Source organism: Lepidothrix coronata, unplaced genomic scaffold (assembly GCF_001604755.1).
Source record: "Lepidothrix coronata isolate B3197 unplaced genomic scaffold, Lepidothrix_coronata-1.0 Scaffold41, whole genome shotgun sequence".
Taxonomy (NCBI): Eukaryota; Metazoa; Chordata; class Aves; order Passeriformes; family Pipridae; genus Lepidothrix; species Lepidothrix coronata.
The window spans coordinates 5,098,012-5,122,427 of record NW_016690221.1 but is presented as its reverse complement, the minus strand read 5'-3'; the positions used below and the strand labels follow the sequence as shown (position 1 = coordinate 5,122,427).

General features: G+C 40.5%; 2 protein-coding genes across 6 annotated transcripts in view; both read right to left on the bottom strand.

Annotated features, from left to right (window-relative positions):
• Positions 1 to 2,477, bottom strand: part of ARL6IP1 (ADP ribosylation factor like GTPase 6 interacting protein 1) — a 7,048-nt gene extending 4,571 nt beyond the window's left edge. Inside the window, exons 1-2 of one of the 3 annotated variants that reach the window (XM_017813567.1) lie at positions 2,401 to 2,477; positions 265 to 398 (exon numbers count right to left, since the gene is read on the bottom strand). In XM_017813567.1, the coding sequence (XP_017669056.1) occupies positions 265 to 398; positions 2,401 to 2,436 (170 nt within the window). In that variant the 5' untranslated portion in view covers positions 2,437 to 2,477. The other 2 variants (XM_017813570.1, XM_017813568.1) reach the window with 2 other exon arrangements.
• A 4,385-nt stretch (positions 2,478 to 6,862) lies between these two features.
• SMG1 (SMG1, nonsense mediated mRNA decay associated PI3K related kinase) overlaps positions 6,863 to 24,416 on the bottom strand; it is a 66,905-nt gene continuing 49,351 nt past the window's right edge. For all 3 annotated transcript variants that reach the window (XM_017813533.1, XM_017813534.1, XM_017813535.1), the window contains 23 exons: positions 23,753 to 24,001; positions 23,215 to 23,353; positions 23,018 to 23,127; positions 22,176 to 22,394; positions 21,564 to 21,754; positions 20,796 to 20,968; positions 20,119 to 20,398; positions 19,657 to 19,929; positions 19,305 to 19,539; positions 17,464 to 17,680; positions 17,190 to 17,196; positions 16,090 to 16,243; positions 15,808 to 15,997; positions 15,113 to 15,582; positions 13,953 to 14,090; positions 12,915 to 13,067; positions 12,404 to 12,583; positions 11,962 to 12,189; positions 11,310 to 11,521; positions 11,010 to 11,116; positions 10,099 to 10,278; positions 9,849 to 9,955; positions 6,863 to 9,106 (listed from right to left, as the gene is read on the bottom strand). In XM_017813533.1, coding sequence (XP_017669022.1) covers positions 9,029 to 9,106; positions 9,849 to 9,955; positions 10,099 to 10,278; positions 11,010 to 11,116; positions 11,310 to 11,521; positions 11,962 to 12,189; positions 12,404 to 12,583; positions 12,915 to 13,067; positions 13,953 to 14,090; positions 15,113 to 15,582; positions 15,808 to 15,997; positions 16,090 to 16,243; positions 17,190 to 17,196; positions 17,464 to 17,680; positions 19,305 to 19,539; positions 19,657 to 19,929; positions 20,119 to 20,398; positions 20,796 to 20,968; positions 21,564 to 21,754; positions 22,176 to 22,394; positions 23,018 to 23,127; positions 23,215 to 23,353; positions 23,753 to 24,001 — 4,290 coding nt within the window. In that variant the 3' untranslated portion in view covers positions 6,863 to 9,028. The remainder of the gene's footprint in view (positions 9,107 to 9,848; positions 9,956 to 10,098; positions 10,279 to 11,009; positions 11,117 to 11,309; positions 11,522 to 11,961; positions 12,190 to 12,403; positions 12,584 to 12,914; positions 13,068 to 13,952; positions 14,091 to 15,112; positions 15,583 to 15,807; positions 15,998 to 16,089; positions 16,244 to 17,189; positions 17,197 to 17,463; positions 17,681 to 19,304; positions 19,540 to 19,656; positions 19,930 to 20,118; positions 20,399 to 20,795; positions 20,969 to 21,563; positions 21,755 to 22,175; positions 22,395 to 23,017; positions 23,128 to 23,214; positions 23,354 to 23,752; positions 24,002 to 24,416) is intronic.

Sequence of the window (24,416 nt, the reverse complement as noted above, 5' to 3'; positions counted from 1 at the left end):
CAGTAAAATCTCCAGCAACCACTGCTGGGAAACAGCTTCTGCAGAAAGCTCTGTCCCTCCTCCAAACAGGACGTGACTCGTGTTACTTCCTGTTTTCAATACTTCTGGTTTTTCTAACAAAGTTCACACACTTTAAGAAGCAGAACCTGGAGTAAAAGCCTTCCTGCTAGATTTCTGAAGATATCTTCCTAATTTTCTTAATAGGTTTGCTACCCGTCACAGGGGGTGCACTGGTGCTGCAGGCTCCCCCCAGAAGGTACTTACAGGAAAGCAAAGGAAACAACACTCATCAGTGCCAGGGGAAACCAGGCTCGCTCCCAGCGAAGGACTTTGTCTGTCAGCAAAATCACTTCTCCCCATCCTTGCAACTGCTCTTCCAAGCCAGCAGTTTCAGAAGCCTACACAAAAAGAGAAGAAAACTCCTTTATTAACCAGAATATCAAATTAATTCCCACACAGAAGCAACTAAAAAAAAAAAACCCGGTGCAATAATTAAAGATCCCAGTCACAAACCTTTTGGAGTAATTAAATTACTAATAATCTTGTGAGTTTTGTACTAAGATACGACATTGTAGCAGTGATACTTTAAAATTATCAAGATCCTACCACAGTCAAGACCCTAGTGCAATATCTTATTAGACCAATTAATACCTCCTCCCACATTTTGCCAAGGTGTTTTCCCCCAATCTCCCATTTACCATACTCCCTCCTCCAAGATTAGCAGAAAGTCAAGTTTTAAAGTCCTGCTAAAACCTCTCAAGTTTTTCAACATGTGGAAAACTGCAATGTGAGAACTATTTAAAATAAATGTATTTTCAAAGACAACTCTAACACATTAAACTGAAGCTTTCCAGCTCCTGTCCAACACCAATTTCTTATTATGTGAAAGATGGATACAAACTCAGAATCCACAGTACAGAAGAGTTACCCAGCTGATCACATTTGGACTGCAAAGAAAGTTTTCCCACAGATTGCCTGGTGATCAGGCAGCCTTTAAACTCCACTTCCAATATGATTCCTACATTCCTCCCTACACATCTCCTGCACTGGCATCAGCTTGCTAAGCAGTTCACCTGAGGTGTTCCACATTTAACAGAGCTTAACAGTCTCCCCTCAGAGGGAGACAGGCATCTTAGAGATTACAAAACTCAGGTAACCATGAACAGAACCTAATGCTGCCCAAGTAGTAAGAGCTGAAAAGTCACCAAGACCTGCACGTCTGCTGTGCACAGGTAGCAGAGCAGGTCTGACTCTCAACTATGTGCTACACTTAATTCCACCACTAAAATAGCACAAACAGCTGAGAGCAGCTATCAGGGTAAAGCAGTTTTCTTGTGTGATACCACCGGAAACTACTTGAAAACTACAAAATAAAGTGTAGAAAACTACCTGGCATGCTGCTGAACACCTTCCAATTATACTTATTTCCTGTCATAAACACAACCTTGTCACATGAAGATAAATCAAAAACCTGTGTTTCTCCAGGAGACGTTTTATGACAAACTGTTTTGCTTTATTACTTCTGGCTATCTGCATTTAACGTTACAACCAAGAGAAAATTTAATGGGAAGCAGACTGGAATATAACAGTGTTACTAACACCAGCCTGCCTCTATCAGCCTAGGGGACAACTACTGTAAGTTGTTATCCCACTGGGCGAGGTAGGGAACACTTGAGACAGCTTTTACCAGCATCATCCTCACCCCCGAGCCCACCGGTCAAAAGTGTTTTCTCGTGAATCAAACAACAAAGCTTCCAGAACTGAGAACTCCTGCTCTGAAAGGGGTATCCCTCCCGAACAAGGCACGTATTTTTGGGAATACAGTTCCGTGCAGGCTCTGACCTCCCTCCCAGCCCTGCGCTCTTGGCAGCGGCTCCCTGTCCCCGGCCCGTGTGGGCAACACCGCAGCGCCCGAGCGCTTCCAGCCTCCCCTCCTTCGCTGTTAACAGCGATTTTACCATTTCCTAGAGCAGCCCTACAGAGATAAATATGCAAATCCGCGTATTTAAGCATTCGAGCCCCCCTTCGCACATTAGCTAAGCTCATCACAGGGCTCCTGCCGCTGTCCTGCACCGCTGCGGCGCTCGGTCCCGCAGCGGGAGGCTGCTGACAGTCACAGAGACACAGACAATCGGACACACGCACAGACATTCTGGGCAAGCCCCATCGGTCAGGTAAGGCCGGGTGTTGGTGCGGGCTCCGGCACAACCGCCGATGCTGCTCCCCAGGCCGGTACACGGAGCAGCCGCCCCGCCCGCGGCCCCGCCGGGCCCCGCGCCGATCACGCACCGAACCGCCTCACACCGCGCGGGCAAGGCAGGGCAGCGCGGGACCGGCGCCCGCCAGCCCCTCCGCAGCCCCCGTGGGGCAGCGCCCCGTCCCCGCGCCGCCCGCCCTCACCAGCTGGTAGACGCTGTTGTTGTCGCCCTCCGCCATCTTGCGCACCTCCCGCACCGCCGCCCGCCGGCCACGCCCTCCCGCGCCGCGCCGCGCCGCCGCCTTTTATAGCCTCCGCATGCCCCCTCGGCTCCCTGATTGGCCAAGCCCCGCGCCCCGCCGGCCGCCGGTTGGCTGGAGCGATTCGAACGGCGCGAGGCGTGCGCGCGGCCGCCCCCCTCCGCGTCGCAGTGCGGCTGAGGCGGGGCCGGGCCGGGCGGCGTCTGGGAGCCTTAACGGAGGGTTCAAAGTGGTGGTAACCCAATAAAAAATCACAGAATCAGTTAGGTTGGAAAAATCCTCTAAGATCACCGAGTCCAACCTTTGACCGACCACCACCCACCACCACCACCACGTCAACCAGACCATGGCACTGAGTGCCCCGTCCAGTTTTATCTTGGACACTTCAGGGACGGTGACTCCACCACCTACCTGTGCAGCCCATTCCAATATCTACTTTCTTATGTGAAGAAATTCTTACTGAAGTCCAATCTAAACCTCCCCTGGTGCAGCTTGAGGCTCTGTCCTCTCACCCTGTCACTGGGTGCCTGGGAGCAGAGCCCGACTGCCCCTGGCTACACCCTCCTGTCAGCTGGTTGTAGAGCGATAAGGTCCCCCCTGAGCTTCCTCTTCTCCAGGCTGAACACTTGCAGCTCCCTCAGCTGCTCCTCCTTGTGCTCCAGACCCTTCCCCAGCCTCAATGCCCTTCTCTGGACCTGCTCCAGCACCTCAATGTCCTTCCTGAACTGAGGGGCCCAGAACTGGACACAGCACTTGAGGTGTGGCCTCACCAATGCTGTCAGTAACATCAAAGCCCAACGTGTTTTATGTCCTTCATAACCTGTGGCAAGCACGGGAACAGACAGGAGAAAGGCACTGGGATATAAATACTGTTTCTGACTCAACTTTCTAAATGCTTTAGGCACGTGCATTAATGAGCTTAATCACATTGCCCAGGGTGCAATGCAAGGCTAAAATGAGAGCAAAGAAAACATCTCGGGCACCAAAACTGCTCTGGCACCAGCTTGGTGGAGACAAAAAAGAGAAGGGCTAAGGAGGACACTGTAAAAGCAAACACATGTCACTCCTGAATGGTTTGATCTTTCACAGAGTGCTTTTCCCACTCACTCAAGAATGTATGTAAAGAACAGATTCTTTACTGAACAACTTTAAAATGCATTCACATGCTGCATTCACATGTAACAGTATTTTGTGTACCATTTTACACTTATAAATGATGGAGTTCGCTCTCAAAATATAATTTTACCACAGCAAAACTCAAACAAACACTGATTTCATAACTAAGTGATACTAGCAGTAATATTATTAGTCTTTAAGAGTAAGGAGACACATAGAAGCATGACCTCAAAGCAACCTTCCAGTATATGAAGGGGGCTTACAGGGAAGCTGGAACTGTAGTGATGGGACAAGGAGTAATGGGTACAAACTGAAAGAGGGGAATCTTAGGTTAGATATAGAAATTTTTCGCTGTGAGGGTGGTGAGACTCTGGAACAGGTTACCCAATAAGGCTGTGGGTGCCCCAGCCGTGGCAATGTTCAGAGCCAGGTGGGATAAGGCCTTGAGCAATCTGGTCTAGTGGGAGGTGCCCATGGCAGGGAGGCTGGGACTAAATGATTCCAACCCTCAGTATTCTATGATTTTATGATGCATTGCAGTTCTTAGGAGTATTTGCAGTGTCCTGCAGCAGCGCTGCTGTGGCACAACCAGATGTGTCTGATACAATCAGCCAGCCCCCGGCTTCATCCATGTATACAGTTCTCACCACAAAAAAAAAAAAAAGCACTTACCAATAGAAAAAGCAGGCATTTCCATCATCTTCAACCCGTCACATTCATCATCTTCCAGCCAGTCTTTCCAATGCCAGCTCCCAAATCAGTCTGCCCTGGAATATTTTCTCGCATTCCATAGGGCCTGCAGAGGTGCCGTTCCCTCATGTTAAGTGTTGCTCCGTAACTTGGAGGGGCAGAGGGAAAGGTGAGTGTTGCTGGGTGCCCTCACACCCAGAAATACCAGAGATGGGCCATCACACTGCACAGAGAGGACAGCGTGGGGCCCAGCCACCTGCTCACCCCCTCCCTGCTGGGCAGCCAGGCCTTGTGAAACACCATGTAAAATCAGAAACAATGTGTGTGTGTGTACATATACATGTATATATTTATAAATTCGGTTGTTAAAATCTGAGCCCTGGTGCCCGAGGCAGAGGGTGGCAATAGCAGTAGCTCAGTCCCACCTCTCATACCTCACCTGAGCTACAGCCAGCCGATTGTTTTGTTTGCTGCAGTGGGATCCGTCTTCCTTTACTGAAATTCTCTCAGCAGATGCACAGAACATTAAATGCCCAAGCTAACTCCAAAGTACCTTTAAGAGGAGCAGTGTAATTGCTCTGTGCATTTAGAACAGAGACACAAAGTTTGCATGTCCAGCCTCCACCCTTTCATCATATCTAATATGCATTTATTATGCTATTAATAAAAAATTAGCCTGATGAATGGCAACATTGCTCTAATCAGCTATGCATTTAAGTACATGCAGTAGTTGTACATAATATCTGTATTTCCAATAAACTTCTCTAACTAAAATGTATACTCATAACCATTTTCCACTAAAGGAAAAAGTGCATGTTGTAATTTGAGACCGTGTTAAGAAACATGGGTGGCATCTTAAACTTTTTTCCTAGTCCAATTCTTTAATGCAGAAAGTGTAATAAAGTGTAAGTGTCTGCTAATTTTAGGAAAAGCTTGCCAAAAAAAAAAGAAAAAAAAAGGAAAGGGAAAAAAAGAAAGCAAAGAAACCTTTGAAGTACTTGAGTGTACTAAAACAGCATGTCTAATGTACCAGGCACAGAACACTGATGAATAATTGAAGCAAATTAACCTTCAAGACTACAGCATTCAGAAAAACAAGAGCTTTAACTTCTCCAATCCTCTCTCATATTTCTGAAGGAATACTTTTATATGGTGCTTCTCATTCAGATATCCCCAAGCAGTTTGATTTTACCAGTGCTGTTTATGGACAGCACTAAAGTGTCACCAATGCTTTTATAGATCTCTCATTCACTCTTCCTTGGAAAACTAGCTCCCTGCCTCTGATTGATGTCCAATTTATATGAGTCTGGAGTCTTTTACAGATACTTGAAAAATTAGACAAAATATTACTATTTAAATAGACTAATCCTTGAAGGCAAAACTAATAGTTACAAAGCAAAACCAGACCGTCAAGTCCCTACAAAGTACAAAAATAACTGTACAGATCTGTTGTAGTTTCATTTTCAGTTACACTGACACTGCCATTAACCTACCAACACCACTAAAGACTCCAGTTTAACACATCCCAGCAACCTGTTTGGCAGAGCTCACATCCTGGCTTTACAGAAGGGGAACAGGAAGAGAGGTAAACAAGCAAATGGATTTTCAAAGGGTTAGGAGCATCTCAACCACAAGCCTGTATAATTGGGAGGGGGTAACAAAACTGCCGAGCATATGTGGAATTTGGCTTTGAGAAATTACTTCATAGTATGATCCCTTGGTTATCATTTACTGCAGGTGAGTGGCACACAAAAAAACTGCCATCAGCTGAACTGTTTGACTCCTACAGCTTCAACTGGTTTGTATGTATTTAGAGACGTGATTCCAGATCAGCATTACCCTAGGTGTGCCTCACTGCAGAGAAAGGTAAACACAGCAGTTTTACTGAAAATAAATGAAGTATCCTTATGTCTTTATAAAAAACACATCTTTTAAGAGAATGTAACTAATGCAGTCTTACTTACTATGCAAGCTGCATGCACAGAATCTGGATTTTCGGTGTCACCAAGACTGTACTAACCTCCCATACTGTCAACATTTCCAAGAAAAATGCACCAGCACACAAAAGCAGACCCACTAACTCCTGCACATCTGAGCTGTCTCCTTTACATTAGCTATGCAAATTAAATCTCTGGAGAATCCTGCCTTAATTTGGGGTTTGGTTTGTATTTGTTTGTATCAGGCACTTCATTCTTCCCTGTAATTTTCACAACCACACGTAGCTTTGCATAAAAGGAAATTAAAAATACATATTCTTTTTTGTTTGTTTGTTTAAACTTTATTAAATTACGCAGTAAGAACCCATCTCCACACAAGTGTTTCATTTCTGGATTGCAGAGGTATAATACATGAGCCACAGGTGAGTGCATTACCCCTCCCTTCCCCCCAGCTTCCAAGAAACAAAACAGCAGGTACAACACACCCCTGTTTCTATGGTTCTCCAACAGACTGTTCGTAAGGTTATTTTTAAACTGGAGAAAAATGAAAAGGACCAACAGTGTCAAGTGTCTTGTTCTGCATATGAATGTTCTTCACTGCAACATTCCAACACCTTTCCTTGCGATGCGACGGGCGCAGAGGGGCAGGAAGCAGCGGCAGTGGAATGCATTTGCACGGGTACTGTTAGATGCAAAGCCTGTGACTTCCCTAGAGGTAATCAGGCAATCAGAGTGCAAGGAAGGCCATGTGACTGTTGAAAACTCTTACACTTCAAAGTGCATGTCCACGAAAAATTGGCAACAGAGGAGAAAGTGAATTCTAAGACCTACTGCGGAGGCAGAGCAGTTAGCATAGTGCAAATACTGAAAGGAACACAAGTTTGCCTGGCATTCATTATGTTATCCGAAAATTACCAGCCAAGCTTCATACTCAGATGAACTGCTTCAAACCCATTCAATTAAATTAATTTTATACCAGTAGTGGGCTTGGCTCAAATCCTTTAGTACTTGGATTTTAACAGAAAAATGCTGTATTTAAAGTGTGTTTTTACTCTGAAAAGTGACTAAAATGGCATAAAGGATCTTCCCCCATTTTGCAGGAACTGTGCATAATGAACTGATGAAGTTTACAGAAAAGAATTTTTTAATACATAACTACACAAATTTATCTGGGTTGAGAATGCCAGTGTGCATTTCTGCTTTAGATATCAGCACAGTATGATTCTGTAGTTGTAACTGAATTCTTTGGGGTTTATTTGCTCTAAGAAAAGGAAGTTGCCTTTTCCTAAAGGTGTCCCACTTAAAAAAAGAAGCAAGAAGTCTTTTAGACAACCAGCAGACAAGCAGGACCTTGATCCAAGTAAGATGATGCCATTTTTAGAGAGACTTTTCTGACCATAATCACACTTTGAAAACTGATTAAAAAAAACCTTGGTGGAAGATTCCCTACGGATGCATTACTGAACAACCATCTATAGAAGTAATATGGCAAAGGAAAACTACTTTGCAGAAATCTTTACAGATCTAGCTGAAAAAAAATTGGAGAGTCCTTCATTTCTTGGATTATACGTATACCCCTGTGACGTGAAGCAATAGAATTTACAAGTGTAAACTAAAAGAATTAGGAAAGTGAAGTAAAAAGCATATCACTCTACCTCCATCAGAACATCACTTTATTGTTTATCTGTCATCAACAATGTAAAACTCTACTAGATACTCTATCCTGGTTTTTAAAAAGGTAAAGATTACATTGGTTTAGCTACGTCGTACGAAAGAAACTACAGCAATCACAGTAGAATGAGATTGGAGGGACAATTTGAATTACAAAAAAGTGTACAGTGCAAGCAGAGGGAAGTGCACATTAAATCAAGTGCCTGTAGGATTCATTACTTTTAAATGCACAGTGACAATTTTGAGAAACTGTATATAATAGATCACAAAAATGACTTTAAAATAACCAGAATTACATTTTGCACTTGACCATCCAACTCATAAGTAATCATTGATGTTCTATATTTTCAGTGCTTTTGGAAAAATTGTTTACCAAACAAAATTCAAGTTGTTAATTTGACTAAACTGTGAAGTAGAAGGATTGAAATAAAAAGTATATTGGAAGTACACCTAACCTACAAGAATAAGCCAAGAGGGGTGTATGCAAGGAGAGGCTGGAAGGGAGGAGAGAAAGGAAAGAGGAAAGGGAGAAGAGAATAAAGACTTTTTCTTCTATCTCAGAAGTTCTTCCAATGCAGCGTATATCTGATGTACAGCTCTTTGCTTTCAGTCCATTTCTGAAGTTTACATTTTGTAGCCTTTTCCCGTACTAACTGGTCGACTCAACCAGCGCTGCTGCCACATAACAAGAGTAACAAGAATCTGAATGCATCAAATCTGCCCTTGCTGTGATTTCTTCACGGCCCCATTTTTCTGTTTTTCTTTGAACAGGGTTCGGTGTTTCCTGAATTGTTCACAGGGTCAGATGGAATTGAGTTCCAAATCACTCTGCGGTTTGTAGCATCCTGATTTCTTTCTGCAGCTGACCCCCAGACACGTTTGCAGTTCTTCCGTAGCAGAAAGACAAACCGTGTTGCTCAAGCGGTGAGCTTTCACCCTTGACCGTGGGGGTTGCAGACCATTGTGTTTAGCGTATCCCTGAGTGCAGCTATCCTGCAGGATTCACTTCCCAGTGCACCGAGATTTCCTAGGTTTCCTCAGATTAAGCCCCAGTATGCATCACCACCGACTGTGGTGCGGCTACGGATGCCTGAGGCCGAGTTGATTCTGGTGGATGTCTGACCTCGCTGAACCAGACCGATCTGCTGTCTCCCTACTCATACCCAGGCAGTCCAACCTTCATACAGCTGAGCCAAGTTATCTAGATTAGTTGCTTCCTTAATCACAAAGTCAACCTATTAAAAAGGTCAAACAAGTAATTAAAAATAAGATAAAATTTAAAAGGTGTTTAAGTGATCTTAGAATTTACCGTTGAATGTCACCTGCAGATGTTTCAGTGGAAGAAAAACTATTGTAACTGTAAACATAAACTTTGCACAGTCCACATAAGAAACAGGAATTTGCACTGCAGGGGCAAAAAAAGGTGATACAATCTCAATCATAGCCCCTGTCTGGAAAATAGCCACAACATTCTTAAATTGACATGGACAACTGGGTCCCCTGACTCCACTTCCCAGAGACAGGAGCGTGGCTGTGTTATCTCAGCAAACACAGACAAGTTCTGTCCTTGGACAGCTGTACAGATCTCGTGTTCTCCTTGCCTATCAACAGCTGTGGAACAAATGTTAGCTTACTGAAAGACAAAAGGCAGTTCTATCCAATTCATGACTTTACATAAACCTCCCATATAGAAAACAAAGGCATATGACAGGAAAAAAAAATGAATGCAACAATACAAGGCAGCAGCAAACCTGATTTGCACTGGAATATGTCCCACACCCCAAAAGGAACTTGAAAGTACACTTCAGCACACACACACACACACACAGCAGCAAACCTGATTTGCACTGGAATATGTCCCACACCCCAAAAGGAACTTGAAAGTACACTTCAGCACACACACACACACACACACATCCTTACTACCACATATTTAAAGCAAGGACCAGCACTGGAATTTTATTATTTTCCACTCACCTGTTCAGCCACAGACATTCTCCTGTTGGGATCCACATCTCGGCCCTCTAACTTGGCTTTGACCCGCTTCCACACGCTAACTGCGTATGAATTCCTTTCCTGCACAGCTAAAGGCACAAAATAAAGTTAATCCAGTTTTACATTCCTGCACAGAAAACCACCAAGGCATTTTAGGTTTTTTTGTTGCTGTCAGTGGTGGGATTTTTTTGGTTAGCTTTTTCTGTTTATTTCTTTTAAGGCCTGTATTTACCTTTTCCTGTTTTAGGGTCCCTGGCTGTCTTTTTGGGACTACAAGCAACACCTTTGCCAGTTCCTGGGACTGTGCTTGGAGGAGTATCTGCTGATGTTGCAAGGTTTTTCTGAATTAGCTTTCTTGCATTCTGTGACATCACCTCTGGCTGAGTTTTCTGCCCTGTATTGCTACGTACAGCTGGAAAGAAAGTTTAAAAGCGCTTAAAGTCTTCAAAATAATAATATATTATAGAGGCAAGAAAAAGCATAATTAAATGTGTATCAAATGCAATTATCACTCCTTCAGAACAAATGCATTTTAAATTTGCATTTTAAACTCTGTGCCAGTTTTCAATCTTAGCATTTTCTAATTTCTTTCACTTCATAAACAAGAAGCTTTATTCCACTGCAAAACATTTGTTTACATTAAGCAAATTTTCATGGGCTCTCAACCTCTATCATTTGTAGGGCAGTTATAAAATGCAATCCTTTTTCTTGATAGAAGTTATAAACCTGCACCTAGTCCCAATATTCACAGTAGAATAATTCTTTAAATAGAAAGGATTTCTCATGAGAAATGCTATTCATGTTTTTAACTGTAATGAAAATTTTGCAGACATGAATGTTTTCGTAGGGTTTCCAAATTAATTCCAAAGTTATCATATATTTTAATACTAATTTAACAGAAACTACAGTTCAGGTGATACATATGACAGTGCTTTCCATGTGTTCTAGGTGTTGTGGGGTGAAACCAGATCTCAAAGGCTATGATCAAGCAGTCATTCAGTATTGTATGATGTATTACTTAAATTTTATGGGGTTTTATAATCTTATAGAAGTTGTCCGTATTTCAAAATTTAGTAAGAGCTAAGATCCCCCCTCTAATATCAATTCCTGGTGGTTTCATGTTTGCACTTGCTCAAGTATTACCTGCAGCAAAGGTTGGCTGATATGTAGGAGCAGAAGTTGGGCTTGAGCATTCATTTGATGTATCCGTGACTAAGGGTGATGCAAAACCCACCAGATTATTGTAGACACTAGAAAACATAATGAAATTGATAAATATTTGTGCAACTACTTACTGAAAACTCGAAAATTAAGTCAAGTTTTGCAAAAACATTTCTGCTTTCTAAGACAACCATCAAGTAGGTGCCTTGTGATGTGTTCCTGCTACATGAAAGCAGACAAGCAAAATGCCTTTTCTCACTTCAGACAAGATGACTTCCTTACCTTTGGCTCTGTGTTTTTAGTTCTTTCAAGGTGGGAGTTATTTCCTGCAGCATTTCAACATGTTCCTGACTGCGGACTTGACCCATAACCTGAACTAATGTAAACAGAACTGTCTGAATATTATCTTGCCACGATTTATATTCGCCCAAGAACTGCCTAACACTATTCTCATAGGGAACATCTTCACCATCTGCCAAAGCTGCTTCTTCATCCTGTAACAAAGATGTGCAAAAAGGTTAACTGCTATATTTTGGCTGAGAATAAAGTTGAGCATCTCTTAGCCCTTCCAGCCTCTCAGTTTGTCATTTGACTACTAATAAACATAATGTTCAGTAGTTACATTTCAAGAAGGTAAATTTAAAAATGGTAAAACGTTTACTGATTGATTAAAAACCAAGAGAATTTATAAACAAAGTATTTCAACTGCAAATACAGAGAAAAGGTTCGATTCAACCAAAGCCTGCTTAGCCTAATGTTAGAAAGTTTTATGAATTCTTAGAGATAAAATTAACTCTATGTCTTGAACTCCATATGCATGAACACATTTCACTATTTCTAGATACTTTAAAAAGCACATAGCTGCAAGTGTTATCTTTCTTAAACTGTATTGACATGAGTTTGAGGAATAAATTTAAGGATGTTTCAGGCATACCTTTGCCATAGCTTTCAGTAGATGTTTGACATCTCCAAGTTGTCTGTTATGACCCGTAAGCACAGTTTTAATACTATCCACCAGATTCTGAATTGTTTCACAAACTGTTTCTATTTGCTGTTCTCTTTCTGTTTGTACTGTTCTCTGGGTAGATATTTCCTGGGTCAACTGCTTGTGAGCTGAATGAAGCCATTCAGAGCTGCCAATGGGATGTTCAAGACCAGTGCCCTAAAAATAACAGAAACATTTTATCTGTATCCAGAGATAAAATTCAATTACTGTGTCGATGCCACTGCAAAGTGTTTATCAGCTGACAGCACAAACCCTGTGATCCACACCCCATTTGAAGAGACACATAACAGTGACTTAGAATGGAACACAAAACTGAGAACTCCTTACAGGGATTCTATAATGTTTAAGTTTTGCTTTGACCTTTGCTTACCACTCTCTGGAGCAGGCGAAGCTCCAGGTCAGACACTGAGCTGTTGAACTGTGATGCAAAGGAGCACATTTGTTGACAGCGTTTGAGAAGTTCAAATAATGCAGCATCAAGGTTTAAGGCTTCTGCTGTTCTAGTACGTAAACTTTCAAAATGAATGATATTACTGCAAAGGAAAGTGACCTGAAAAATCAAAGCAAGAGTGAGATAAATTATTCCAGTTCAACTGCCTATTATACAAACTGCATTTTTTTCACATCCTTAGAAGTGAGAATTTTAAACACACAGATACTGCTCTGTTACAGTAGCTGTATCATCTCAGGGTCATCCAACCCTGCAGCAATTCTCACAGAGATTATTCATATTGCTTTTCAAGAGGGATTCCCAGAAGTATTTGGTTATCTATGTTTGGCCTTTAGAGGCAGAGCAGAAAAATATCTTCTACATAAATCTCAAGTAGGAAATGAAGAGTGAATACACTTAGAATCAGTAGTACTGTACTTATCTACAATACCTGACTTGCTCTTTGACTTTCTTTAAGTACAAGGTTTCTTCTTTCAGCAATAGTGGCATCAAAATCTTGCAAGACTGGTGCCAGTGCGGGATTAGCACCTCCTGCCCATTTTAAACGCTGCTCAATACTTGCTTCAAGTGCTGCTAGTTTCTCCTGCATCAGGGAAGAAAAAGAAATCCAAACCCCACTTATATATACATATATACAATCCATACTGATATATATCATTCCAAGTCTAGCTTAAAAAAAAAAAATATATATAACACATTTTTATACCCATATATGTAAAATACTGTGATCTTCATGATTGATAGATGTTAATTTATGCTGTTTAAAGGTTTATTTTCAGTACACATCACGATTGAGGTTTGATTGTTATAAAAAGTAACCAGTCTAGATCTCAATGTGCCATTAAAAAAAAAAAAGCAAAAGTAAGCACATTTTTAGGCTAAGAATTATATAAAATCATGGGAGTCCTCAATTATTTTGCAAATAATTAAAAAAATTATTACAAATAGTAGCTTTATAACTAAAAAGGGAAATTAAAATTCAGGAAGCTAAGCATTATTTATTTTAAACAATTAAGCATTCTATAATACCGACACCAAGAAAAGCTAAAAAGCTGAGCCAAGCCACAGTACACAAACCTTAACACACAGAATAATTTTGCCCAGATCTACAAAGGAAGCTTCTGACACTTAGCTAGTAAAATTATTTACTATCATTGTAGTAAATTCTAAAGGCAGACAAAGAATAGGACCATGAGCACCCTTCAGAAAGAAAGGTACCTTAACAGATTTGTATTTTTCCTCAAAGAGATTTACTGATATTCCAGAGAAAATGTTTTCAATGAGACAGCAAAATCAAACACTGTGACAGATAGATCAGACATAATGAAAGAGATCTATTAAACACCCCGACATTTGTGCACAACAGCAAGACAGATAACATAGTTTGAAAGTGGCAGATGATTTTGAAGTTTGTGTTAGAATCACATTTCAATATTCTGGTGAACAAACCTCCCCAAAACAGTCGTACCTGTACTGTTGCAATTGAAGCTTCAATCTGACTGAGCGTGTGAAGTTTCTTTTTCATGCTGGCTAAAATTGCAGAACGAGGTGGAGGAGTGACAGAAATAGCTTGTGGGCGACTGATGAGGAGATCTTCATGCTGCCACTTTAGGAAGGTAACAGCAACACTCGGTTATCAGTACTGCTCAGCACAAAATACTTTGCTTCATAAGCAGCAATTCTAGTGCTCTGGTACATTTTATGAGTAAGGGCATTTAAAAGGGCTGCATGTCAGATGATACCAGCATGGCTTCAAAGTTCTAAGTCATTAGAGAGCGTTAAATTATACAAGTAGTTGTAAATTATGTTCTGCTGGCTTGGATGTTCGTACCATTAAACAGTCACTAACTTACTAAAAGTGATTTAAGCACATTTTTTTGATCTGAAGGAAAAGCCATCAATATTCAGAAACAATTCATTTGTGATGCATTAAAATCAATACAACTTTGCTCACCAGCCTATGGAATGGTTTATTAACTGACAGCAGAGAAAGCCTTGTCCCTTAACCTACAAATCACTATAAAATCAAGATCACTGACACTACAATACAACTGGATACCCAGTGTACAGTTCAAGATACACAATGGCATTTATCTAAGGCCTCAGAAGAGCATTTTTCAGGATTGATAATGCTATTTATATTTTTTGATGAGGCAAACAGTGGAGCAAGGACACAGCTAATGCATTAAAACTTTGAAGGAAAGATACAAGATGACATTCAGCAATGCATGCTGTTTTAAGCAGTCTCCTCCCTTAAAGTCATAATCTGTTTGGAAAACAGAGGGAGAATGGGACAGCACTGCTAGTAAGAAAGCCAGTGAATGACCTATTTTCTAAGAAATGACTTAATGGTTATTGAAAAAAAAAATTACACATATTGACTCAAAAATAATTTACACATTGCCAGATTTGCTTCTTATGAAGCAGCTAGTCTTCAAAAGGAGGTAGTTCTAACACTTTTTTTCCATGTATATTTACAGCCTAATTTAAAACCAAAATAGAGGCCATTAAAACACTCTAGAACTTATGCAACAAAATATAAGGTTTTGCTGAGCTCAGACACCCTAACCCACGCTCACTTTCCACAGACACAATTCAGAAACAAACAGCCCTGGGCTGTGACCTTACCTGGAACATGGCAATGTGCAGCTGCACTCTCTGCAGACTGGTCTTGCAAGAAGAAATACTGGTCTCAAGTCTGCGCACCAGGTCGTGCTTCTTCCACGCGGTGTCGTATGAACTCGCCAGCACTGTCGCCCTGTTCATCACCAGCTGGGAGAACTTCCCAATCTGGATGTTGTGCTCCACAGCTTTCTTGCACAGGTCATCCACAGAAACTTTGCTTTCTGCTCCAAAGTCTTTAGCCTCTACCTGAGCAATGATATCGACACCCAAAGCGCTGATGAAACTGCACAAAGTCAGTCCCAAAGCTTGATTTGGAAGGCCAATTAAAAGCTGCCTCACAAAGTCTGCTGTAAAAGCCTTAATTGGTTTGGCCATTTGATCTTCACTAAAACAAGAGTTCCTGTAAAGGGCTTTCACATTGACAATTTGAACAGGTCCATTTACTGCATTCTGGTCTTCAAGTGAACTGATTCCTTTTAAAGGAAAGAAATAGTATTTTTGTTATTAAAAAAATATTTGTAGCACCTGGAAAAATATTACTCGACTTATAAACACAGATTACAGGAATTTATTTTGAATTTCTGCATCCTTGACATATATGAAGGGTTAAGTTACAGTAAAAGTGCCCATTTTATGTTCTTCTGAACAGGATGAGAAGTGGATAAAGCCATACTGATTATTTGGTAACATTTATTTACCTGACAGTGTTTTAGAAAAGGTACCACAGAGCCTGAAAAATTCTTTAATTGTTTGCAGTCTCTTCAGAAAGAAAATTTCCTCTAGAACTTGCCGATTGTTGTCATCATCAAAGAAGTTCACTTGGGTGCTGCGGGCTTCCCTAATTATGTCAATCTTACGCCAAGCAAGAGGTATCTCCATCTTGTTTAGCTGAGCAATATAAAGGAAATAAATTAGGTTTGCTTTTACAAAAGCTTCCTATTTTTGACTCAAAGAGTACTCTAAAAAGAACAGATCCATACCTTTTCAATCAATAAACCAAATGCAGTTTCCACTTGAGCAAACATTCCATCAAAAGCTACCAAAAGCATCTGACCAGCTGACATTTTGGGAGTTTCATCAACTGAACCATTTCTCGGCTGAATCAGTTCACCATACTGAGCATGAAGTACTCTTAAAAGAAAAAAAAAATAAAAAGGAAGTTTACATGGTTTTGCTTAGTCCCCAGTAAACAGGATTTTTTTAAGCTGATTGATCCCACAGATAGAACGGATTGGAATTAAGATGCACCTGCACAAGGTGAAATTTTTGCAGGTTTTTCCCACCCTCCCTGCCCTGTTTCCACATGAATCCCAATGTTGGTCTCGAGAACAGCTAAGGACACCATATAAGACAAGATCGTATTAGAGGACCACCTACGAAGCTATAAATAATATAGCTATATGTTTTATAATAGCCTTAAAATACAGGTAGAAGATACAGACTGTATTTCCTATGAGCATGTTAAAGTTATGAATAGCTAGAGAGGCACATATCACCTTTCCTTCCTTGTAAACCAAGCACTGGTTTTATAACATGCACATATATAACTGACAGGAGTGTGGGGTAAGAAGGTGGAGGGTGAGGTCTCAGGGTATGGCTGAGACAGTTTAACAGCTGGGTGCTCCTGAAGGGTGGTCTCATCCCCTCCTTCCCTCGTGTCACTTTTGACCCTCAACTAACAGGCTGAGCAGGCTTGCCAATTAGTAAAGGAAGAAAACTAATCTAAGAGAAACAAGGTAAATTGTTTTCAGTGGGTACAGCCTTGGCTGTACTGCTGATGGAGCCACCACAACTGGCTCAAAGGAAGCTTTGGAACTGGCTCAGTTGTGTACCAAGCACTTCCCCAGAAAGGCACTGTCCCACATTACAAGATGCACAAGTCTTTTTGTTTGTCTGGGGTTGTGTTTGTTTGCATTTTGGTTTTTTAATCAAGTCACTGACTCATTATGCAAAAGCTGCTCATCAAACCTCCTGACGAGGAGTGCCATGGTTACAAGCTCTCCCTTCCATAGGTTCCTCCCACAAACTAATGAACCAGCTCCTATTTTTAGCATCCTTTAACCTTAAATATAAAATCACAGCAACATATTTTGGAACAAGGTGACTACCATAACTCAGCTTTAAGCAGATGTAAGTGTAAATTGCCATAGCTCCCTGTTTTTGTGTATCCATGTGGATAAACACACAAACTCAGAGGAAAACTGCACTTCAGACACTGCACTTTGCTTAATGGTATTCTTGGGAAAAAAAGCCTATATATCAAACAATAAATTTACACAAACTAATGTTCTGCAGTCTTCATTCTCTCACACATGAACTAAAAAAAAAAAAAAAAGGGATTTACCAAACTAAAACCATGTAATGAGTATGTGTTTCTTCCTCTAGACCCATAGCAGCATTTCGTAAGTAGGCCTGAAGAGATTCAACCAGTGTTTGCAAAGGGACTCCATCAGTTGTTTGCTCTATAAGATTATCCAATTCATGGAGCATACTTTCTAAAGTATACTCTCCTTTCATTAAGCACCTGAGTGCTTCAGGAAAAATGATTTGTCGGAAGTTTGAGTTCAATTCCTGTTGGGGAATAAATATGAAAACATAAGAAATTTTCCTCCCTCAGGAAGTATCATATGCAACATTTTTGTCATTTTAGTATTACACCACCCTGCAGCAGGCATTATCTAAAATATAACATGATGCTGGTCAGCCAAGAGTCAGAAGTCTGCTTTTTAACTTTAAAGAAATCAGGAATACATTAGACCCTGTACAAACCCAAAGGCTTGACATTTGTAGCAATGTAGCAACAACTATCTCCACAGCACCAGCTGCAGTACCTTACAGCAATCCTCAGCAGAGGCTTGGTGGCACATAGATCATTTTGTAAATCAATTTCAGCAAACTATGCAGCTTTTCTTTTCCATTACATAACTATGAGTGAATTAAATTATTTACTGAATTTATGATTTGCTAAAGTCATTGGATTAGGCAAGGGAAAAGAATTAGAAATTTGTCAGGTAGTGATAATTTTGCTGGGGTCCTACTAACACCACAGGAATCAATGCAGGGAAGGAAAACAGTACTTCAAATGACACAGAGCAATTTCCCCCAAGTAGAATGCACCAGAGGGATAAAAGCAGATAGAGAAAGAACCAACACGCTCTGCCTCCAAAATGAGACAAAATACAACAAAAAGACTGGTTATCTTGACTGCTCAGGGAGCTGCACCTCAGATAAGAGCTCACATGAGGGACAGCAATGTGTGGGTGAAAGATCTCCACTGCAATGCGATGAAACTGCCAGGCACGTTTCTGAAACATTCTGAAATGTCACTACTTCAAAGACGGAAGAAACAAAGTGATGAAAATCCCAATGCACTTACACAGCTTGGTAGGAGAATACTTTTCAAATACAACACAGTGGAACCAAAAGCCTTAAAAAGCTATTTACATCAGCCACAGTTTATAAGTCACATCAATCTTCAGCAGATATTTTACTCAAGCTGCCGTTGATGGGTTTTTTTGTTTGTTTCATTAACATGGAAACATTTCTAAACCACAAAATTAAAAATTCCTCTTTCTCCTTCCCAATCTTGGAGATAAGGGGCTGTACAACAGGTTCTCAGAATTTGTTTGAAACTACTTGTTTCAGGTGAAAATAATCACAGAATATTCTGAGCTGGAAGGGACCCAACAAGGATCACCAAGTCCAACTCTTAAGTGAATGGCCCATACAGGGATCAAACCCACAACCCTGGTGTTATTAGCACCACGCTCTAATCAACTGAGCTAATCTCAGGGTTAGAGTAGGTTTAACAGGAGCAGAAAACAGAAAAAATGCAATTTGAACAGTTTGGGAGTTGTTCTGGACTGCCAGCAACAGAGTAAAAGAATGAAAACATGACATGAAGCTAGTGTGTCTATAAATCTGATACTAACTACCTCTTCATGGTTACTTACTTGACAGCAGTTTTTACAATATATCACGTATAGATCAAAATGGTTTCTTTCAAACAAATAAAAATGTAAACAGCAGAAGCAAATGCCTGTTTAGCTCAGCCAAATACAGCAATCAAGACTAAGATTTAATAAAAAAAAACTCAACAGCATCATAAACATTTAGCCCTTTAAGGAAGAATCTATTAAAAATGGCTTAGCTGAAGTCTTGAATGTTGGGGGAAAACGTAACATAAAAGTATCACCTGAAGTGAGATATAGACTCCATTTGCCAAGTGAACAGCTTCTGATGCTTCAATGGGGTTTGGAATGTCCAAGTCCTGAGGTACAAGATGACACTGCTTCAGCAACTGCACAAGGCACGTAACATTCCCACTCATGCTGCAAAGCTCCTCCAAGAACCAGGCTCCGTCTCTTGAAGTCAAATCAACCAGCTGCTCTCCAGCACTCGATGCTGCACCTTCCATCATCAGATTTCGCCTAGATGAATCACGACACTTAGACAACGTGCCTGCTGTTGCATTCTTCACATAATTACATCACTTGAATATTCCTTGTCTCACACAAGCTCACCAAGTTTCACGAGAGGGAACTCACCTTGTCAGCGCACACAGAGCGGAGATGATAACACTGGCCAAGCTCAGCGAGCCCTCCTCTCCATTTTCGTGAAGGAAAACTTTTATGCACCGTTCGATTTCTTTGAGCTGCTCTTCACAAACAGGCACAGTGACTGCCTCCTGCTTCAAACGCTCCACCTGCCGGATCAGCCTGTTGTTGATATCAGCTGCATAGCGCTGCAGGGTCATTTCCGTGGCAGTGATGAACTGGCACATGCTCGGAGGGGGTTGAGGAGCATACTGCATTTCATACCTGCAAAGCAAAAGCAAAAGGACAAAATTTTCTTTTCTCAAGTACTAGCTAACTGCATTCTTCTCTGCAGATGGGAAAAATACTCTGTGTAAGACAAATACTCTCCTTGCAAAAGTATTTATTTTAATTAGAAAATTAGGATAATAGCTTGAAAATTTTTTTGAACAATGCACTATTCTGTTGACTTACTTCCTAAAGATATCCTGACAACGCTCTATTGTCATGTTACAAATGAGCTCTTCCATCCAGGTTTTCCACTGCTCTATTCGGTGCTTCTGAAACACAGCTTTTGGATACTGCAGAGCAACTGTTGCATAGTTGTGCAATTGTTCCAGACACCCACGTAACACGGATCTTCTCTGCTGGAGAAGAGCACCAACTTCTCCTTCCAGTTGTTCACACTGACTGATTAGATGTGCCTGGCCTGCATTTTGCAGAAATGCTGTTGCTGGGACATAACTTGGAGGACCTTTTAAGAAAGATGGTTAAAAATTAAGATGCATCTCTGGAGCACACACATTTTATAGCATACAAACACTGAGCTCTAACACCTTTTCAAACATATTCTTTTACTTGTGATAAAGGAAGCATGGAGAATTCATACTGAGAATTTTGAGCACAAGGTGAGAGAATCATCTCATGCCCAGAGTGAAGACCAGCACAGACAGACAAGTTCCTTCAGACAGCTTGGCACAGAAACCTTGAAGTACTCTAAATCATCCTCTGAAGAAGCCCCTTTCTTTTCATTTATTACATACAGGTCCTTGTCTTTAAGTTAGAGGATACTCATAATGCCTCCTTGATATTGAACTCTAGTTGTTTTCAAACCATTAAAAACACGCTCACAAATACATTTGGTTTTATACCTAGATCCATTTGTGTGCTAATTTCTTGAAGGAGACTTGCAAGTTGGGTTGCCTCTAAGTTACTGAAAGCAGTTTGGTAATGTGTTATCCACTGCTCAAACTCATTCAGCTTCACTTGGATTGCTTCTTGGACAGCTCTTTGTTGAGACTGCAACTGTGTGTGCTCAGAATACCTGAAATTATTGAAGCCACAGAATCAAGTAACTACGACAAGAAAAAAAATACTTAATGCTATAGAAAACATAACCATATCAAACAACACAACTACTGTGTTGACCAGAAAATGAATATATTCTCACCAATTACATAAAAGTAACATTACATTAATGACTGTTTCCCTACAATATAATTAATGCATGTGCCTATTCCTGCAATTCTGGAATCCTTCATCAATTTCAAATAGCCTTCAAAAATAACTTAGATGAAAAGATGTTTGTGCTATTGCAGTAGCTGCCTTATGGGGATTATTCTGATAGAACACCACATTCAGCACATTCTTTCTCTTGCCTTGAGGGTCAGCTTGGACTAGCACAGGTTACATTGATGGAGTATCAGGTGCAGGACATACATGAGATTATTCAGAAGGAAAATGGTTTCAGTAGTTCTTCTTACAATAAGCAGGTCACTCCTTGTACAGAACAGCTTTTACCCAGCTATTCACCTCTCTCATATATACACATTTCTAACATGTAACCCATAAGTACATTACTAAAACACCAACTGTATTGAACTGTGAGACTCCTGCCAGAATTCCTGGCTCCTCTGTACCTGTGCTGAAGCGTGTGGGAGGGATGATCCACTCCTTCTGCACCTTCCAGAAATTCTATCTCTTCCAGTAGTTTTCCTTGCAACTTTTCTACATCTGTCAACTGCTCTTGCAGGTTCAGATACTCTTCTAAGCTACTGTCCAATTTTGGCAGCACAGCAAGCATTTCATCCCTATTCTTAAACCAGTTAACCTGTAAACAAAATACAGATATTACAGAACTGCACTTAAATCAAGCAGGTAAGAGAAAGTAAGATATGGCAGAACTTAATCCTTCCATGAATGCTGTTCATCTAGGACTGCTTCCAGTGCTACAAGTGCTAAATCTTCACAGACATTCTTTATTTAGACTGCTCTCTAAACCTCTATTTTTATTCCCCTAGCCCAGATGCAACCAAAACATCAAAACATGTTTTACAATTAAGCATGCAAAAATTGAAAATTAAATACTTGCAAGTTTAATATAAGCACTTCCCTTAATAGAAACTCAATTTAGCTCAATAATATTTCTAATAAATGACCATATCTCCCACCATCCCCCAAATGCAAATAAATGAAATTAAAGCAGAGGTCTAGTTTGGTTTTAAAGTAGAAAATGAATGTAGTAAATGCACCTTTATCTCCGCCACCCTCGAAGAGAAGAGACTGCGTGTAATATCTCTTTCCATTTCCCTTTTGCTCTGTTTGTTTTCAGCCTGCTGGCCACCACCACCATAGACAGCTCCAGCAAATCCTGCTTCACCTCCAGCTGTCCAGTCAACCAGTGGATCATAAACAAAAGCTTCAAGCAACGTGAGCAAAGTCTCTCTCCCACGGCGCATGATATGAAGGACCTGTGTCACATTTTAAACACTCATTCTGATTCTGCAATTATCCTCATAGAACAGTGGAAATTTAGATGCAAAATACTGTACTTGAGTAGGTACAGAAATCTGTAACATAGCCTTAACCGCTACAGAGGCAGGAAGAACACCACAGTATGTACAAATGCAGCTAAGCCTGTAGGAACGTCACCAAAATTCAAGACTGCATTTTAACCTTCCACACAAACTCTATACATCAGCTACAGACACTTGAAGAAGAAAACTCTCCCTTGTTCAGAGTATTTTTCTTTTTAAAAATATATCTCGTTATAAAGGACGAGTCTCAAAGAGGGTAAGCAAAACATCACAAAGAAAAGATTCAGGAAAAATATAACATTTTATATCTAGAGCTAGAAGTTTCCCCTTTCCCCCTAAATCATAGCTATACCACTACTCGAATGTGTGACATGCAAGTATCTGACATTCTCATGTTTCTTAAATACCTGTCATAGGATATATCTAAAATAAGTCCAATAAAAATCACAGCAGAAAAGGTGAAGGCTTTATAAACCAGCAGCAGAATGTTTAATAGAAAAGTTTTAACACAGTATTTGGCAAGTGATAGCCCTTAGTTTTCAAGTTTCCTAACGTACCTGTTCACAAGAAAGCCTGAAAACCCCTTCTACTCCTGTAACTCCAAGTGCTGTTTCAATATTGTGCGTCATCCGGAACGGAACCTTCTCCGGAACCCGAAGGCTCTTCCCTTTAAGATAAAAATTTAAGTTGTTTCTTTTAATGAGCAAGAAGGGAAACCTTTTATTTGAATAACATAGAGCATTTTTTAAATTACCTTTTTCAAAGCAAACATTATAATCTATGTGGACAACTTCTCCTGTAGTCATATCTATAAGAACATTATCCAGATGTCTGTCTCCAAGACCAATGATGTAGCCAACCATGGACATAACTGCAGTGGATCTTGCATACGACTTTAAAGAGAGTTTCAGGAAAAAATTATTTGTGGGAATCCTCTGCCAACACATTGGACTGACTACCATCTTAAAACAGTATTTTAAGTGTAAGTGTAAGACAAATCAAACCCAACTTATTCCAAGCAGTTTTCTATTTGTTGTTTGATGATATCTTACAAGAGCTTTCATTTCTTAGGCTGATAATTCTAGTACAATAATGTAGAGTTAATTAGGTCTATACCCACTTTTTAATTCCAGATGGTACAACTGCCAACATTTCCTGTTACATCAACATCAGCAGTGCTAGCTCTCCAAACTCACAAGTATCACTGCTTGCACACATCTTGGTCATTTGTTGCCCCTCATCCCATTAAAATCACAGCCTCTCAAAGGTAAAATACAGTTGTCATAACTCACCTGTGTAACTCTCCACCATTCATCTGGTGTGGTACATGATGACCAGAGCTCCTTAGCAAGGAGATTTGGGGGAGTTGCTTCCATCAGTTCTTCCAGAACAGCCCTCATGACATTCAAGGGCCAGTCACGACGTGACACATCAAGACTAAGCCCGACTGCCTTTAAAGCAGGTCCAATTTTACTGTAGTAAAGTTCACTGGGTCTAGGCACTATTCCAGGATTCTGAGGACTCTGGTAAGAGTCCTGAGCCTAGAAGAGGTAAAAAGAGTCATTTATGTATTGCAACTCATTATCACACAAAAGTATCCCAAATTCAGTTTTGGCGAGAATGAAATACGAAATCAACGTCTCTACTGAGGATGATTTTTACAGCTCAAGAGAATTCTTTCAAAATTCAATAGTTAAAGTTTTTGTAAAATCAAAACACATTGTTTTGGCCTAACTCTACTCTTACCAGAGTAAATCCCAAAAATATAACTGTAAATTCTGTATTTAAAATGAAATGAGGAGGAGAAAACAAGATATGGAACTAAAATAATTTTAACCAAGGATAATTCTATTTGTAGAGAACAATTCTCTTTGAATTACTATGCCAGAACAGCATATTCATGTTACACACTGTAATTATATATAAAGACAATTAATTACACATAAAGTCAATTTC